This window comes from Platichthys flesus, chromosome 2, assembly GCF_949316205.1.
Source record: "Platichthys flesus chromosome 2, fPlaFle2.1, whole genome shotgun sequence".
NCBI lineage: Eukaryota > Metazoa > Chordata > Actinopteri > Pleuronectiformes > Pleuronectidae > Platichthys > Platichthys flesus.
In genome coordinates this window covers 25297366-25312459 of record NC_084946.1, presented here as the reverse complement: position 1 = coordinate 25312459, position 15094 = coordinate 25297366, and the positions used below count along the sequence as shown (strand labels likewise).

At 44.3% G+C, this 15094-nt stretch overlaps 2 protein-coding genes across 7 annotated transcripts in view; both read left to right on the top strand.

Annotated features, from left to right (window-relative positions):
- The first annotated feature begins 97 nt into the window (after positions 1–97).
- Positions 98–3597, top strand: rpl22 (ribosomal protein L22). Its single transcript, XM_062407803.1, has 4 exons — positions 98–201; positions 1020–1130; positions 2334–2458; positions 3410–3597. Exons 1-4 carry the CDS (start codon positions 190–192, stop codon positions 3552–3554), a joined length of 393 nt encoding a protein of 130 aa, XP_062263787.1. The 5' UTR covers positions 98–189; the 3' UTR covers positions 3555–3597.
- A 1603-nt stretch (positions 3598–5200) lies between these two features.
- The window catches only part of chd5 (chromodomain helicase DNA binding protein 5), a 36640-nt gene continuing 26746 nt past the window's right edge, over positions 5201–15094 (top strand). For all 6 annotated transcript variants that reach the window (XM_062407790.1, XM_062407757.1, XM_062407782.1 and 3 more), the window contains exons 1-2: positions 5201–5500; positions 13341–13495. In XM_062407790.1, the coding sequence (XP_062263774.1) occupies positions 5215–5500; positions 13341–13495 (441 nt within the window). In that variant the 5' untranslated portion in view covers positions 5201–5214. The remainder of the gene's footprint in view (positions 5501–13340; positions 13496–15094) is intronic.

Sequence of the window (15094 nt, the reverse complement as noted above, 5' to 3'; positions counted from 1 at the left end):
AAAAATTGCGTCCAAATTCACGCATGTAGCCTGGAAACCGCGTCAAACTAAGCTACCTACCTGTCACTGGGCCCGCTTCCTAATCGATCCCAGATAACTCGATGGGAGCGCTCGCTCGATCGACTTGGCGGCGCGGTATTAAACCTCCTGCGCAACCTTCCCCCTTCCTTTTAGCCGAACGTGTCAGCCATGGCCCCGTTGGTGAGTAGACACACGGTCCAATAAACCACCTCACACGGTGAATCTCCGCTTCTCTTCCACATCCACACGGTTCTGTTCAATCAACCATCTCTACTGTTCGTGTCGGTGCCGGTTCGAACGCGTAGTTTCGGCTCATTGACTCTGTCCACGAGCACCACGTTGGGGCTAGCTCACCGTGCTAACGCTAGCTAGCAGCGGTTAGCCGTGTGCTGCATGTCGCAAAGTGTTATGGGGGATTAAACGGGCACATGCACAGCTACGAGTTAACTTATTAGTATTAAAGGTATATAGGAGTAAAGTTAACTTGTCGTTTCGAAGTCCCGTGTGATTGTGATGGTGGTTTGAGTGAGTTTTAATGACCAACATGCAGGTTGTTAAAAAAACAGTCGTACCAGAGCAGACAGGTGGTCAAGAAACAGGGTGGAAAGAGGAAGTCTGTCTATTTATCTGCACATATATCTCTATCGATCCATCCATTCTATTATTGATGTAGAATTGTACATATTTATATTTTTCCTATAACTCTTAAAGCACGGTGTTTGTGGCAGAAGGCAAGGTAGAAACGTTAGGACTGTACATACGACAAATAACATGTATATCTGTTTGTGTATACATACATCTCTCCATCTTGTGTATGTTTATCTATCTATATCTGTATATCTACCTCTCTGTCTTTTATATCCATATCTCTTTCTCCTTCTGTCAATCCACACAGTGTCATTAGTGAAAATATACATGAAGATTCACAGTTATGAGTCACATGTGATGTCTGGGTCGTTTCTGTGAATTAATCACTTTGCATGTTTCACTCGCACCAGAAAAAACAGGTGGTCAAGAAGTCGGGTGGAAAGAGGAAGAAGCAGATCCTGAAGTTCACCCTGGACTGCACTCACCCGGTGGAAGATGGCATCATGGACGCTGCCAACTTTGTGAGTAAACCGGTTCAGTCACAACAGTAGGAGGCCACTGTCCGATTCACCTAAATGTGGTAGTGGTCTCCGACTTGAAGGCCCCACAGAGAGTGACAGCTTGTTGATCAGTAAACAGCAGTCAGTCACAAGCCCACCGTGTTAAACAATGCTGTCACATCAGTGGGATCATCCCTGAGTCACTGGAGGTGATGTTTAGTCTGTTCATCACAATCAAACCCGGTGTAGTTTAAATGGCAACTAACAAGATGTCAACTAAAACATCCCTTATACACATAAGCCAATCCATTAAATCCATCACTGTACAAATTCTATAAATGGATATGAATATCAACTATTGTGATATATATGGATATCAATCTGCTGACTTTATTCTGAGTAAGACATTACCCTGATTTATGGGAACATCAGTTGCTATTGGAATATTCCATTCATATTTCTGTTTACATGTCAAAGAGTAAAGTCTGAGTTCTCAAGAACACTTACCTCTAACTACTTGCTCACATTAAAAACCAAGACAGATGGGTTAGGACAAAGAAGGTTAGGGATGTTTGGGCTCAGCTTTGTTGTCGTTTGCTGAGCTAACTACTTGAGTGTTTTACACAGCATTTATCTGTAATCAGGATGCGACATGACATTATGTGAAAAGTCGAGATTATCATGCAAAAAAAGGATCGCTAGCATGCTCACAATCCTTTTTCTAAAGGTTGTTGTGAAAACAGTGACCATAATACATTCAAATGATATTAAACTAATCATTTTCGTAAATTTTTAAATGCATATCAGTGGAGAAAATACTACATATGTGGGTCTCTCCCAGCTTGCCGGTGATTCGCAAGGCATTCTGGGTACTACTCCGTTGGAAGTGGGGGTCTGAAAAATCTCCATTTGGAGGGGTATAAAGCCCTACGCCTTAGTCCTAGCCCCCCGTACCAACTGGTATAGGGACAACTTACCCCTACATGTAAAGGCGCGAAACGATGGTGAAATGGGACTGGGTCTAAAAAAAAATATGCAACAGAGTAACCTCCAGTCGGCTGTTGTCAGAATGGTCAAATCCGGTCTAAAATCAGCCTCATTATCTTTTAGTGTGCAGCAGCCTTTATTCTGAGTACTATCTGATTCTGTTCAAGGTGTCTGAATACGCTGATACGTGGCAGTTTCTTCTCTGTGTGTGACTTGTTGTTTTCTCTGCGATTACAGGAGCAGTACCTGCAGGAGCGCATCAAGGTGAACGGCAAAGCTGGAAGCCTCGGAGGTGGAGTTGTTTCCATCGAGAGGAGCAAGAGCAAAATTGCTGTGAACTCTGAGGTTCCCTTCTCCAAGAGGTACAAAATAAACTACAACTCACGGCTGTCAGTTGTGTTGGTACAGTCGACGTTGTACTTTTTTCTGTCAGTCATGTTTGAAATTCTCAACCACTGCTCTGTGCAATTCTCACTACTGGGCCACAAACGTGCTTCAGTGTAAAAAATTCAGTTTTGTATATAAGAGAGAAGAAGGTAAAGCTCCGCTAAAAAAATCTGTATTTTAAGTAATTTAAAAAGTCATTTTTGTTTAACACATTCATCAACAACAGTTATGTAACAGATAAAAATACACAAAACAAGACAGCTTTATTTTTGTAGTACAAATAATTGTGATGCTGCCCAAAATGTCAGCTGAGCACACAAACACTTCACCTCAGATGTGGCTCTGAAACATTTGTGGTTTATTACGTAATAAAAACCTGTGTTAGGATTTATTCTCAATCCACACAGCACAGATGCACAAGTTGGGAACACCACCACCAGAGGGTGACGCTACCATTTGTATTCTTACATGGACCACTTCATGTTTAGCAGTGGGATGTTGGTACTAGGGTTACTATTAGTAATGTGTTTATAGTAAAGTTTATGTATTGGCAGGATGCATAGTTGTAGGTCTCCTCAGGGAATCTTTTTTTGTAGTATTTGGTTTTGTTGATGTGGGTAGTATAAATCGAAAACTATACGATCAAGAGGTCCAATGTGAAACTGATAACTGAAGGCCTACAAACACCCTGGTCAGATTTTATCATCGTACACTGAGTCTCTTTAGTTTAGAGATAACTTTGTTTCTAGGTTGATTCTCTACTCGGCTACTTCACCTTATCTTCAATTATTGTCAAATATTTAAAAACAAAATCCTGACTAAAGTGTGAGGTAAAAATTAGCCGATTCCCATTTGAGTAGATTGTGAAAAGTACTATACATATTATTCCCCTCTGTTCATTATTATACTCCTCTGTTGTCTTTCAGGTACTTGAAATATCTGACCAAGAAGTATCTGAAAAAGAACAACCTCAGGGACTGGTTGAGAGTCGTGGCCAACACCAAGGAGAGCTATGAGCTGCGCTACTTCCAGATCAACCAGGATGAAGAGGAGGAGGAAGAGGAAGATTAAACCTGAGACCACTTTTAATAAAAGTTCAAAATAAGGTGGAAAACGTGTCTCCTCTAATCTTTTGTTTTATTTTAATTGATTTAATTTCCTCCCTGGTACACACACACACACACACACACAAATGATCTCAGACCCCATCGGGTATGAATTGGCCTCTGGGGGCAGCGTCCAATATTCTCCCGATGTAGACAGTGGATATTAAAACCATCTTCCATTAGCCCCATACGCTGTTTATCACCTGACTAGTTTCTATTTTATGTCCAGATGACATTATTTAAATTAATAACAACTTGCGTCATATGAATAAAGATCAATTTATAAAGCAGAGAGCTGCGACATTTCAGTCAGTTTTCTGCTTCTTTAACTCTTGGACTGTTTACCTGCTGATAAGTCAGTTTTTTTTTTTTAAAGTTCTTCTGGAGCCGAAATCTTCTCCCTCTTGCTCATTCTGCATATTCACACGTAGGATTTTTTTTAGATATTTCATTCCACTAGGTGTAATTTAACAATATTCTTTGCTTGTTATAAATGTAACATTATTTAGAGCCATAATTAACAGTCTACTTGAAGTGGCCACGTGTCGGTAACATAGCCGACTGTATTAAACTATTGGTTTACTTTTTTAATAAGGAACTTTTATCTGAATTGGGACAGAAAATTTTACAATTTAACTTGTTTTTTTTGTTACTATAAGCAGAAATTGGCAGTAACAAATTAAATTCCAGGAAAATACAATTTGAAAAGTGGGTAAATATGCTATTTTAATGACCAGAAGAGATAAAACAGTTCTACTGGGTATACGTAATAAACAAGCTACGATAAATGAAATGGACACAACAATGAACACAAAGTAAAAATGGACGTGCACACGCAGCTTTTGGATTTGTGCATTATGTTGATAAGGAAAGTGAAGCTGGAAGTCTTTGCCCTCAGTGGGGCATCCAGCTGTGGTAACCTTGACAACAGTTAGACCACTGGCAGGCAGGACTCCTCAGCATGAAGTCATTAGGCTGCAGTTTGTGTGTCTGTGTGTGTGTGTGTGTGTTGGGTGGGGAAAGAAGAAGAAAGTTGGCAAAATAAAGGAGGAAAATGTTTGAGTTTTGCTGTTTCAGGCATTTGATAAAAATGGGGGGGGGGAAAGGTCAATAAAATATTAAATGGGGGAGGGGGGGGGGTTGTCCCCTCCTTAAACACACACACCAACACACACACACACCAACACACCCACCCTCACCCTCCTATCGAGAGCAGCAGAGACTGTGAATGAACAGTGAAGCTGCAGAAGTTCGTGTCTCGTGCCTCTGGACTTCCTCCACGGGGAAACAGGGGCACGCGACGGGCGCGGGAAAAAAAAAAAGAGTGTCCGCCCGGTCGCGGGAAAAAAACATGCGTGGCGTCGCCGCACGGTGCGTGTACCCCTCTCCCCCTCTCTCTCCCTCCCTCTCTCTCTTTTGCTCCGCGCGCGACTAGTTGGTTAGAGCTGGTAACTGAGGCGAGCGTGACTAACTAGTTGTGGGTGAAATTATGGGATGCATCGTCATGGCAACAGACCAGACGTCACAATCTGGGCATGTGTGTTCCATTTTCGTCTTTCTTATTTTTCAGACTGGAGGACCTGGATAGAGATCAGTGGAATATAAAAAAAATATTTATATAATACATGCATGATTTTTTTTATAATTATAATTTTTTTTTAAATCCTGCAGAGGAATTAAAAAAAAACTGTAAAATAAAAAAAAACATCGACGACTACCCTGCAGTTTTTTTTTTTTTGTTTTTTTTTTTGGAGGTGAAGAAAGAAGCGGCGGCGGCTGCAGGGTTAACTTTCAGTCTCCTCAGCCGAAAAAACCGCGGGGGACTGGGGGGCTATGAGCTGAAGATGCCGGGGTCGCTGAGTAATGAAGACGAGGGACAGGACGACATGGATTTTGAAGACGATTTGCCAGGTGAGGGAGGGTGGGGGGGGGGGGGGGGGGCGGGGTGTCCTTCACTGTGTTTCTGCGCCGCTTCGCCCTGAATGCGGGGAAAAGGGCTTGTCCTGCTCCTGAGAGCGGTGCTGGAGGAGGTGGTGGAGGAGGGGTGGGGTGCAGCCAGCAGAGTCATGCCGTTGTTTCCCTGCACGACCCAGTGTCTCTAAGGTGGGAGCAGGCTTTTCTCTTTTTTTCTGTCTCTCTGTTACATTTGGATTAGCCCCAGGCTGTCCTCACATGCCTGATCCGGAGGCTGGAGATGAACACCCCCCCCCCCCCTCCTGCACGGCTCCTCTGGGCTGTTTCTTCTCCTGCATGCTGTGCACAAGTGAATGTGTTTACCTCAAGTCCCAACAAACACACAAGTTGTGTGTCAGACAGCTGTGGAGGAACCATGACAGTCAATTCAGTGCAATGCAGTGATGGCTCTGTATCCTCCTCAATCAATCAATCAATCAATCCATCAATGTGTGTGTGTAGAAGTGAAAACCACAAGTTTGCAGTGTGTAACCACGTCAGCTTATTCAGTGCAATGCAGTGATGATGTCTTTTGGCCCTCTCCATTAATGCATGCGTGTGGAATCGGGCTCCAGTGACAACATCCGTGTTCATTCTGTCTCCACTTCTGCTCCAACTTAAAAACAAAAACACATCCTGTGGCCTCGGAGGTGTGGAAGCCACGTGCACCGACCACAATAAACACAGCTCATCACGTCTCCGGCCCCCGAGCTCAGCTGAGGACCTCGGTCGGGTCGCCACACATCCATTCAGCTCTAACCCACATTCTTGAGACGCAGCTCATCGGGTTCACATGGTGGCTGCACGCAAACCAGAATCTGGGCAACAGCCGGGTTCCTCTGCCTGGAAAACGAATCTGCTGCTTTCCTTAAAACATCCACACGCAGGAGGAGATGTGGCTTCCTTTCATCGATGAAGCGTTCTTCCATCGTTGTCATCGTCTTTAGGATGATGGTGTTTGAGGATAGTGTGTCCTGGTCCCCAGTGGATCTTAATGGTCCCTGAAATGTGAGTCTGGAGACTGATACAACCCCTGATTTGTGTCGACTATATAAATACAAATAATTCTTCACTGCTGCACGATGACTGTTGCTCCGTCCTACTTGTGATTAGATGAACCAGCAGTGGGTTTAACTCTGGGGTCACACTTAATTTCTGCAAACTGGTTTGTCACCCATCAGTCAGATTCACCAAAATCAAGAGCTCGACCGATGTTATTGGTCGAGTTATGAGCCTCTCACAGACATATCGGTATCGTTGTTTATGTTTACAGATACCAACTTTCCCAGGATAAACAATGCAGAAATATATGTTAATTCATGTTTATTTTAATTCAAGTTCTATATATATAGTTGATCATCTTTGGACTCATATATATATAATTATTAGGAATATATCAGGTATCAGAATTATCACTATTATCATCATCATCCCCCCCATCAGTCTCTATAAATATCTAAACTGGTTTCCTGATCCTTTGTGATGGGAGCAGAGGTTTCCCACTGTTGCCCCCAAACTGGAGAGAGACTCCAGGTTGTGACTCTGCACTGTTGGTCCAGTGCAGCCCCCCCCCCCCTTGCAGCTCGCTCTGGGCGTCACATTATTTGATGGTTTGATGTCAAGGGCAGGACTTCAGAGATGCTGCTCTGCCCTCTATTTCACTTTCACATCCCTGCGTGAACAAAGTTTCCTGGTTATACTGAATACTGAGGGAGCACAGGACCTCGATGCAACAAAGGGCTTAAGTGCTTCTGAATAAGAGAGTTTTGTCCAAAATGTTCCAGTTCTACTCCACATTTAGATACAGTCCTGAAGTGAAGACACTCAGTCTAGTGACACAGGCTTGAATATTGCAACAATAAGCCTTTGCAGCATCACATTGCCTCGGTTTTGTCACATGATTGTGAATTCATTGATTTTTTTTTTGGGCTCATATTTCCTGGTTTGTTTTCAAGGTCTTGAGCCTTTAAATCTCATATTTCTTTCACACAAAAACAGAATTTTAAACCAGTTATTTTCTGTTAAACGAGATAGCATTGTGGATTATTAAACCTCTGCACATTTATATATAAATATATATTCTATCTTTGATAAGCCAGATCAATACTTGCAGGCTTCTTTGTGAATGTGTTCAGCAGGGAGAGAAAAGGACAGGCAGACGGAGGGAGGGAATGGAAGGGGGGAAGGAGAGAGAGAAGTTGAGGCATCATCTATGACTGCCAGCCGTAGCCTGAGGGAGAACACGGGCACTGATGCGTGTCCCCAATAACCCAGGGCCCGGTTAAACATGTATGAGGAAGGAAAGGTGCGATTGATTGTGGCAGGTGAGTGAAGACATGTGAGTTGTAATCCGGTGTTAATAACACCATAGTTTCATGTGTCAGTCCCATTTGCTTCATACGTGCTCTGATAGAATCTTTGAGGCTGTAAATGTGCCAGTGGAACTCTGTTAACGCCGTCATCCCTCATAATAAAGAGCAAAAAGAAAAGGACAGAACGATGTAGATAAATGAAGATGTCCTCTGTGCTGTTCTCACGATACAATCCATGGTCTCTGTTGTCTTTTTATTCTAACTCGTCACATCACGGGGGGGAAGAAGACACGCGGAGCCATCATTTTTATGCTGCCTCTACAGGAAGCAGTTTTTTTCGGAGCGGTTTACGACCTCCGTCGACAGACGTCAAAATGACAGACAAGGTCAGGAATCCAGATCACAGCTGTTTTCTCCTGTTCCTGTTGAATCGAGACGCTCCCGTGCAATTAAAAGGCAGCAATGCAGAAGCTGCGTCCCCGCGGAGCCCTAAGAACCCTAAACGCTGTCCCATCACAGCCTTTATTTGCTGTGGCACATAAAAGTGTCCTAATTCCCTTTGTCTCACTCCGGGCTCTCACACTGTCACAGATTGCTCCGTTGTGATTTTCCTGCTTTAATTGTTTTGTTTCGTCCCTAAAATCAAAAGATTATCAGGGGCTTTTGTTTGCCTACATATGTTATCCCCAATTGGAACAGGGTCTATTTTTGGATCCTTTACTGTGAAGGTTGACACCATTTTTCGCTGCCGCGCGTGCACGTAGGCAAAGCACCAAGGAAAGCGTCTTTTAAATGTGTATTAGCAGATGAGAGGTAATGCGTTCTGTTCTGTTTTATATCTGCTTCATATTGAACACGATGTGATCTTGTGCATACGTAGATATGATTTTAATGATGCCATTTGGGCTTTATCCTTCCATCACTTTGATGATTTCATTTTCTAATAATAGTCTTTGTCTGAAGGCATTCGAGGCCTGAGCAATAAGCACTTAATCAATGAAGAAAGGAAACCCTCTGGCTCCGTCCTGCCTCCTGCATGGCGAGGCAACGCCGGGCAACATTAAGTGCACATTTCCACAGAGGGGCCAACAAAGAAAAGGCTAATGTTCTTTCCAGTAATCTCAAGCCTTCTCACTGGGGAGTCGCTCGTGAATCTCCCTTTCTAATGGGTCAGTCCGGTGGCCAAGCCCTTGGAGGAAGGTGAGATCTGTGTCTGTGCCGATCGTCCACACTTCGAAGGAGGCCTGTTTGCCAAGTGCAGCTTTGGTCCTGTTCCTAACTGGTGCCAGACCACTCTGTGCCACATGACTGGGCGACCTCCCCTCTCCCAACAACTGGCACCGCCTGGTTCACCCACAGAGCAGAAAGATTATCTTTCCCCCTGATGGCTTTCCCTCAGGGGACCCCTCAGGCCATTTATCACAGGGTTAGGATTATAAGGTTTAAACAGATAGTTGTTGTGTGTGGTTTCATGATGGTTCAGTGTTACATGCAGAAGATTCCCAGTTTGAATCCGTGTTTAGATCTTATTGTTTGCATGTGCTCTTTGTGTTTTACGTGGGTTTTCTCCAATTTCTCCAACACTGTCGGAAAAACCTTCTTCTTGTACTTGTACCAGTTCTTTTAGAACCGAACCTTGCACTCGTTGCTGCCAGACTTGGGAAAGATGATCTTGAAGGAACACAGGCCAAAGACTGTGGAGACACTAAACTGCCTGTAGTTCTGAATGTTCCCCCTGTGATACGCTGGTGTGGTGTAAGATGGGATTGGCAACCCTTCATCAGTGACGCCGTATCATCACTGTCACTTTGGGGGATTGGATGGGGAGAGCGTGGCCTAGGTGATAGAGTGGGTCTTCTGCAACAAGAAGGTTGCCGGTTCGAATCCCACTCTTTCCCATCTGCATGCCTAAGTGTCCTTGGCAAGATACTGAACCCCTAAATAGCCCCTCATAAATGCTGAGTGTTCTAAAAAAAAAAAAAAAAAAAAATGTAAGTCGCTTTGGACAAAAGCTAAATGACATGTAATGTAATGTAATGTAATGTAATGGATCCAGCAACCCTTCTGTGACCCTCAAGAGATAAGCAGTATAGATGGATGGATGGAGCATAGTTTAGCTTGTTAGCATGCCACCATTAGCTGATTAGCACAAAACACAAACTGTAGGAAAAAGATTTGGGGAAAGTGTTTGGTCAAATTTCGAGGTAATTCAATGGTTGTCCAAGGATTTCCCTATAAACAGCAAAGAGTAGAGTAGAAGTCAGAGGACCAGTAGGATACAACATCTGAGGACAAGGGACGTCTGCACCAAGCTGGTGGACAGACCGACATCCTCCAGAGTCCAGAGAATCAGGTGCATGTAATTGAACTTTCCAACCCTTCATCAGTGACGCGGTATCATCACTGTCACTTATTTAGCAGGGGACACAAGTGTTTCATTAGTGACGTGTGGTCAAGCTGTCAGTCGTGGTTCATATGAAGGCTGCAGCTCGATGGACTGTAATTCAGAGCTTTCTCCATCTGCATCTGATCCGTGTTCTCATCTGTGTGTGTCAGAGAGTGAGGAGGCCTGTTGTGTTGCTGCTCTGTGGTTTGAGTGTTGCCATGGGTGCATGTTTATGACTGGAGCCGTTACACTGTCTCTAAACAAATCCTCATTCCTGTGAAAGGCAACGCAAAGACGATCGGATCGTTGTGTGTTGTTAATGAACGGCCTCACCATCCATGTAGCCGTCAACCCTCTGACTGACTGACTGTCATCGGCTGATCTGCTTTTAAGGAAAAACCCTTCGAGTGAACAAAGGGAAGCTGAGATAGTTCGGATGTTTGCTCATTCTTACATCACCTCCCTTATTTTCTCTGCAGTCACGACGTTTCAATCATTGTTTGAATTATTTAGAACGAGAAAAGTGTCTAAGGCCAATTTGTGCCATTTCATATCTTGTGTGTTGTCTACAAAACTTTCTTGGCAGGAGTCTAACACACATCCGAGACGTAAACAGCAACTAAACTACAGAATGCTGGTCAATTTCTGCGATCATGTCTCATCCTTCCACCAACCTTCGTACAAATACTGTATGTTTCGCAGTTTTTGCATAATCCTTTAACGAATAAAAAACAAAATAATCAACCAACAAACAAACAAATTGACAGACCTTCTCGGTTTGGATGGATGGATACAACTTTATCATTAAACACATTGTTTATAAAGCCCCAGTTAGTGCCAACAAAGGTGCGTCGCATATCATTCGTTGGACGGAAGAAACCAAACAAAGCTTTGAAGTCATTAACGTGTGTATACTGTAGATGTGTTTGTTGGTGTGTGCTTGGGACACCTCCTGCTAGCTTTGCTAAATTGAGGATAAGTGCCTGGTGAGGTTTGTGTGTGTGTCTGTCTACTACACAGGAATCCCTCCTCCCCAATCTCTCACTCAGGCTACCCAGGGGAGCGGTCGACTGCAGGGCTAGTGTTGGCTGATTGACTCTGATACATGTGCTGCATATTCCATGGCCTCCAGCCTGTCTGCGCGAGGGAGACGTGTTCGAAAGACGGACTGAACGAGACGAAAAGACAGTCGGAGGCGCGGAGGGGAGGTTGCATCCTGTGCGAGTGTTTCTCCTCGCGTTTCTTTAATGTGATGTATTGTTTGGGACTCTCTCTCTCTCTCTCTCTCTCTGCCTTACTTACTCCTCTGTGACCCACTGTGGCATCAGTGACGGCTGCTGTGCTCAGCAGTCAGTACGTTTGTACACAGCGGCTCTGAGATGCTGCAGCTGACAGCCAGCAGCAGGTCGCTTTAGTCCCAGCAAGCATTAAAGGCAGGAGATATGCTCAGTATACCTCGGCGCTCCTCCGGGGAGTTTCCATTTAGCGGCGGGGGGGGGGGGGGGGGGGGCTGGCCCGCCGTCTACTTGTCGTCTGACGGGTAAAGTTGATCCACACTCAATGATGTGTGATACCGAGGTTTATTTTTGCCAAGTGCTCCTGTTGGCCGCGGTAATGATTCATCATTTTTTATTTTCAAAAAACTGACTGACTCCTCACTTGTTTATCCTCACTGTGCAGAAGGCTGACAGCTAATGATTAATTTCCTCGTTGATTAATCTCTTTTTTAATGAACCTTTTTTTTGTCTATTAGCGGCATGGTGGTACAGTGGGTAGCATTATTTCCTCCTAACGATGGGGTTTTGGGTTTGAATCCTGGTTCAGCTGGAGACTTTTACTGGGTACATTCCGCCCACGGTTCAAATCAATTGAGTTCAGGTTGATTAGAGACTCTGGAGTGTTGTGTTGGTGTGACTGGTTGTTTGTCCCTGAAGAGCAACTTTCCTGTTGGTTAAAAGAGACGCAGGTTTTCTTTGGCTCTGATGGAAACAGCCCAATGCAAATGTACCATGATGCACTGGCAATGGGAAAGGAGTCAATCGTCCTTTCTGGTTTTCCATGAATGAATAGATGGATGGATGGATGGATGGATGGATGGATGGACGGATAGATGGATGGATGGATGGATGGATGGATGGCTGGATGGATGATGGAAGGATAGATGGATGGATGGATAGATGGATGGACGGATAGATGAATGGATGGATGGATGGATGGATGGATGGATGGAAGGATAGATGACTGGATGGATGGATGGACGGATAGATGGATGGATGGATGGATGGATGGATGGATGGATGATGGAAGGATAGATGGATGGACGGATAGATGAATGGATGGATGGATGGAAGGATAGATGAAGGAAGGATAGATGAATGGATGGATGGATGGATGGAAGGATAGATGGATGGAAGGATAGATGGATGGACGGATAGATGGATGTATGGATAGATGACTGGATGGATGGATGGATGGATGGACAGATAGATGGATGGATGGACAGATAGATGGATGGATGGATGGATGGAAGGATAGATGATGGAAGGATAGATGGATAGATGGATGGACGGATAGATGGATGGAAGGATAGATGGAGGGATGGATGATGGAAGGATCGATAGACGGACGGATAGATAGATGGATGGATGGAAGGATGGACAGATGGATGGATGGACGGACGGACGGACGGACGGATGGATGGATGGATGGATGGATGGATGATGGATGGATGGATGGATGGATGGATGGATGGATGGATGGATGGATTTCATCTATTAAATCCAATCCCAGTCTTGTCATTGCTTGTTTTGTTTGCATCCAACTCAACTGACCCACTCACATTTTGATTTTAACTTGTTGTGTAAATTGTTGTCGATCTCTTTCCTGCTAATCGATATTCACACTCACAGTTGTTTACAAGCCAAACTGCATTCATCAGTTCACATTCAGGCTAATTACAAACTCAAGTGGCTGTAAAGCCGACAAACCCGGGGGGGATCGGCCAAATCTCCTAAATGTATTATCCTGAGTGGTGGGTGCACTGTGTACTTTGTGTACTTTATGTTCCTGAGCTGATACCTCGTTGTCTCTCTGTGTCCAGATGAGAATGACGAAGGTGAGCGCGCCGCCGTTCCCCTCGCGCCCCTCGACACCTTCTTCACCCCCGACGAAGACTCCCTCAAACAGCAGAAGAAGAAGAAGCCCAAAAAGATGAAAGAGGGAAAAATACCCAAAGTGAAGAAGAGGAAAAAGGAGGTAAGGTGTAATTCTCCCTCAGCCCCCATCTGTCATGACCTTGGACACAGCAGCTTGGCAGGCGTTTTGGCTCAGGCTGCTCTCTGTATTCTCCATTTCTCAACCCACCGCCCTTTTGATGTCTCTGCAATTGGATCAGAGGTGTGTTTTGGCGGCTGGACTGCCTCTGTAATCTAAATGAGGGGCAGTGGACTGTTTCAGGGCTCAGGGGAGGTTGGCAGCAATGTCCCCCACCTGTGCCAGTGTAAGCTGTGGACACCAAGTGCCCTGTTTAAAGAGTGCCGATTTGTGCCTGTGGTGCTGATGGCAGAGACGGCGGGTCAGAGGGGGGGGTCCTCCGAGTCGGTGCCAGGCGAACAGCAGGAGGCAGAACCGGGTTTTAACGGCAGAGTAGTTTTTATAGTAGCTTCCCAGACTTTAGCCTCTCAGATCTCAGGTCAGGTGAGAGGTTTGATTTGCTCAAAGCATTTACACCAGTGACTCTATTTAACTGGATTGGTCCTGAATCCACGCCAGTGACTGTAAATAAAACCTGACGATATGACGGCTCCCGAAACACTTGGACCTCCTCGCGGTGGCCGGGAGTATGCGTCGTAAACCCCGCCTCATCCATGTTAACAAATGGGACATTGGCCAAACGAAAACAAGTATATTTAAAAACATTGTTTATGTAATACATCCGAAGGTCAAAGAGCTCTCTGCCTCTCGAATGCAGCATCTCCAGGGAACTTCTACAGATTTAACACAAACATTTTCTTGAACACAAAGGTGAACAGCTTTCATTGAAAATACCTTACATTATATGAAATAGTTACCATAAACTAGCATAAGCTATATATTCGCAGAAACTCAGTGTTGAATACAGCAGGTTGGTGTTTAATTGAAGTTTAATGAATTAGTACTTTTACCTGTAAGAGGAATAAAGGTCAAGTTTTATTAAAGTTACATTTCATTATCATATAAAATCAAGTGTTTTATTTAATCGCTGGCGTCTGCTTCCCTTATTTGTGTTGGTCTCAGGACTGAACCATAACATGTTGCCATTGTAAAGGTAATAGCAGATAATAGCTTTGTCTGTTGTTCTTGTGGTGCTGGGCCTGTAGCTCCCTTTGATTGTTCAGAAAGGACCCCCTGCTGTGACAGGGAACTGTGTTGATGTGTTTCACTGGTGCATTGAAGGGTTTTCACCCTAAATCCCATTAATTTAGGCCTGATTGGTCTTTTTTGGGACCACATGGTAAAGGTGAGGAACACTCCAGAACAAAATATCTTCTCAAGACTGAATTCTAACATTGGTGATACAGTGCAACACTGGGAAAACAAAACAGTGACCTGCAAGTGGTTTAGATCTCTGTAAATCAGTTTGAGGAGATGTCTGAAAATAAAACCTGCGATGAAATGGATTCAACATCTGATCTATTGTTGATGCTGTGTATTGATCAGTGCAGCTATTTTTCCTGCAATGCATTGAATTTAAATGTCCTGAGAAACCATTCTGATCTGGGAAGCTATGGTTTTGGAATCCACCAGTTTCCCGGTGCCAGTTTCCCACCTGTGCTGGCTGTAATGGTGTCAGTGACACAGCCATCGAGATGTTCC

What these genes read in the sequence shown, in the direction of transcription:
- rpl22 (XM_062407803.1), top strand. An exon ending in TCATGGACGCTGCCAACTTT is followed by an intron (nt 1,131 to 2,333) that starts GTGAGTAAACCG and finishes CTGCGATTACAG; the next exon opens with GAGCAGTACCTGCAGGAGCG. An exon ending in GAGGTTCCCTTCTCCAAGAG is followed by an intron (nt 2,459 to 3,409) that starts GTACAAAATAAA and finishes GTTGTCTTTCAG; the next exon opens with GTACTTGAAATATCTGACCA.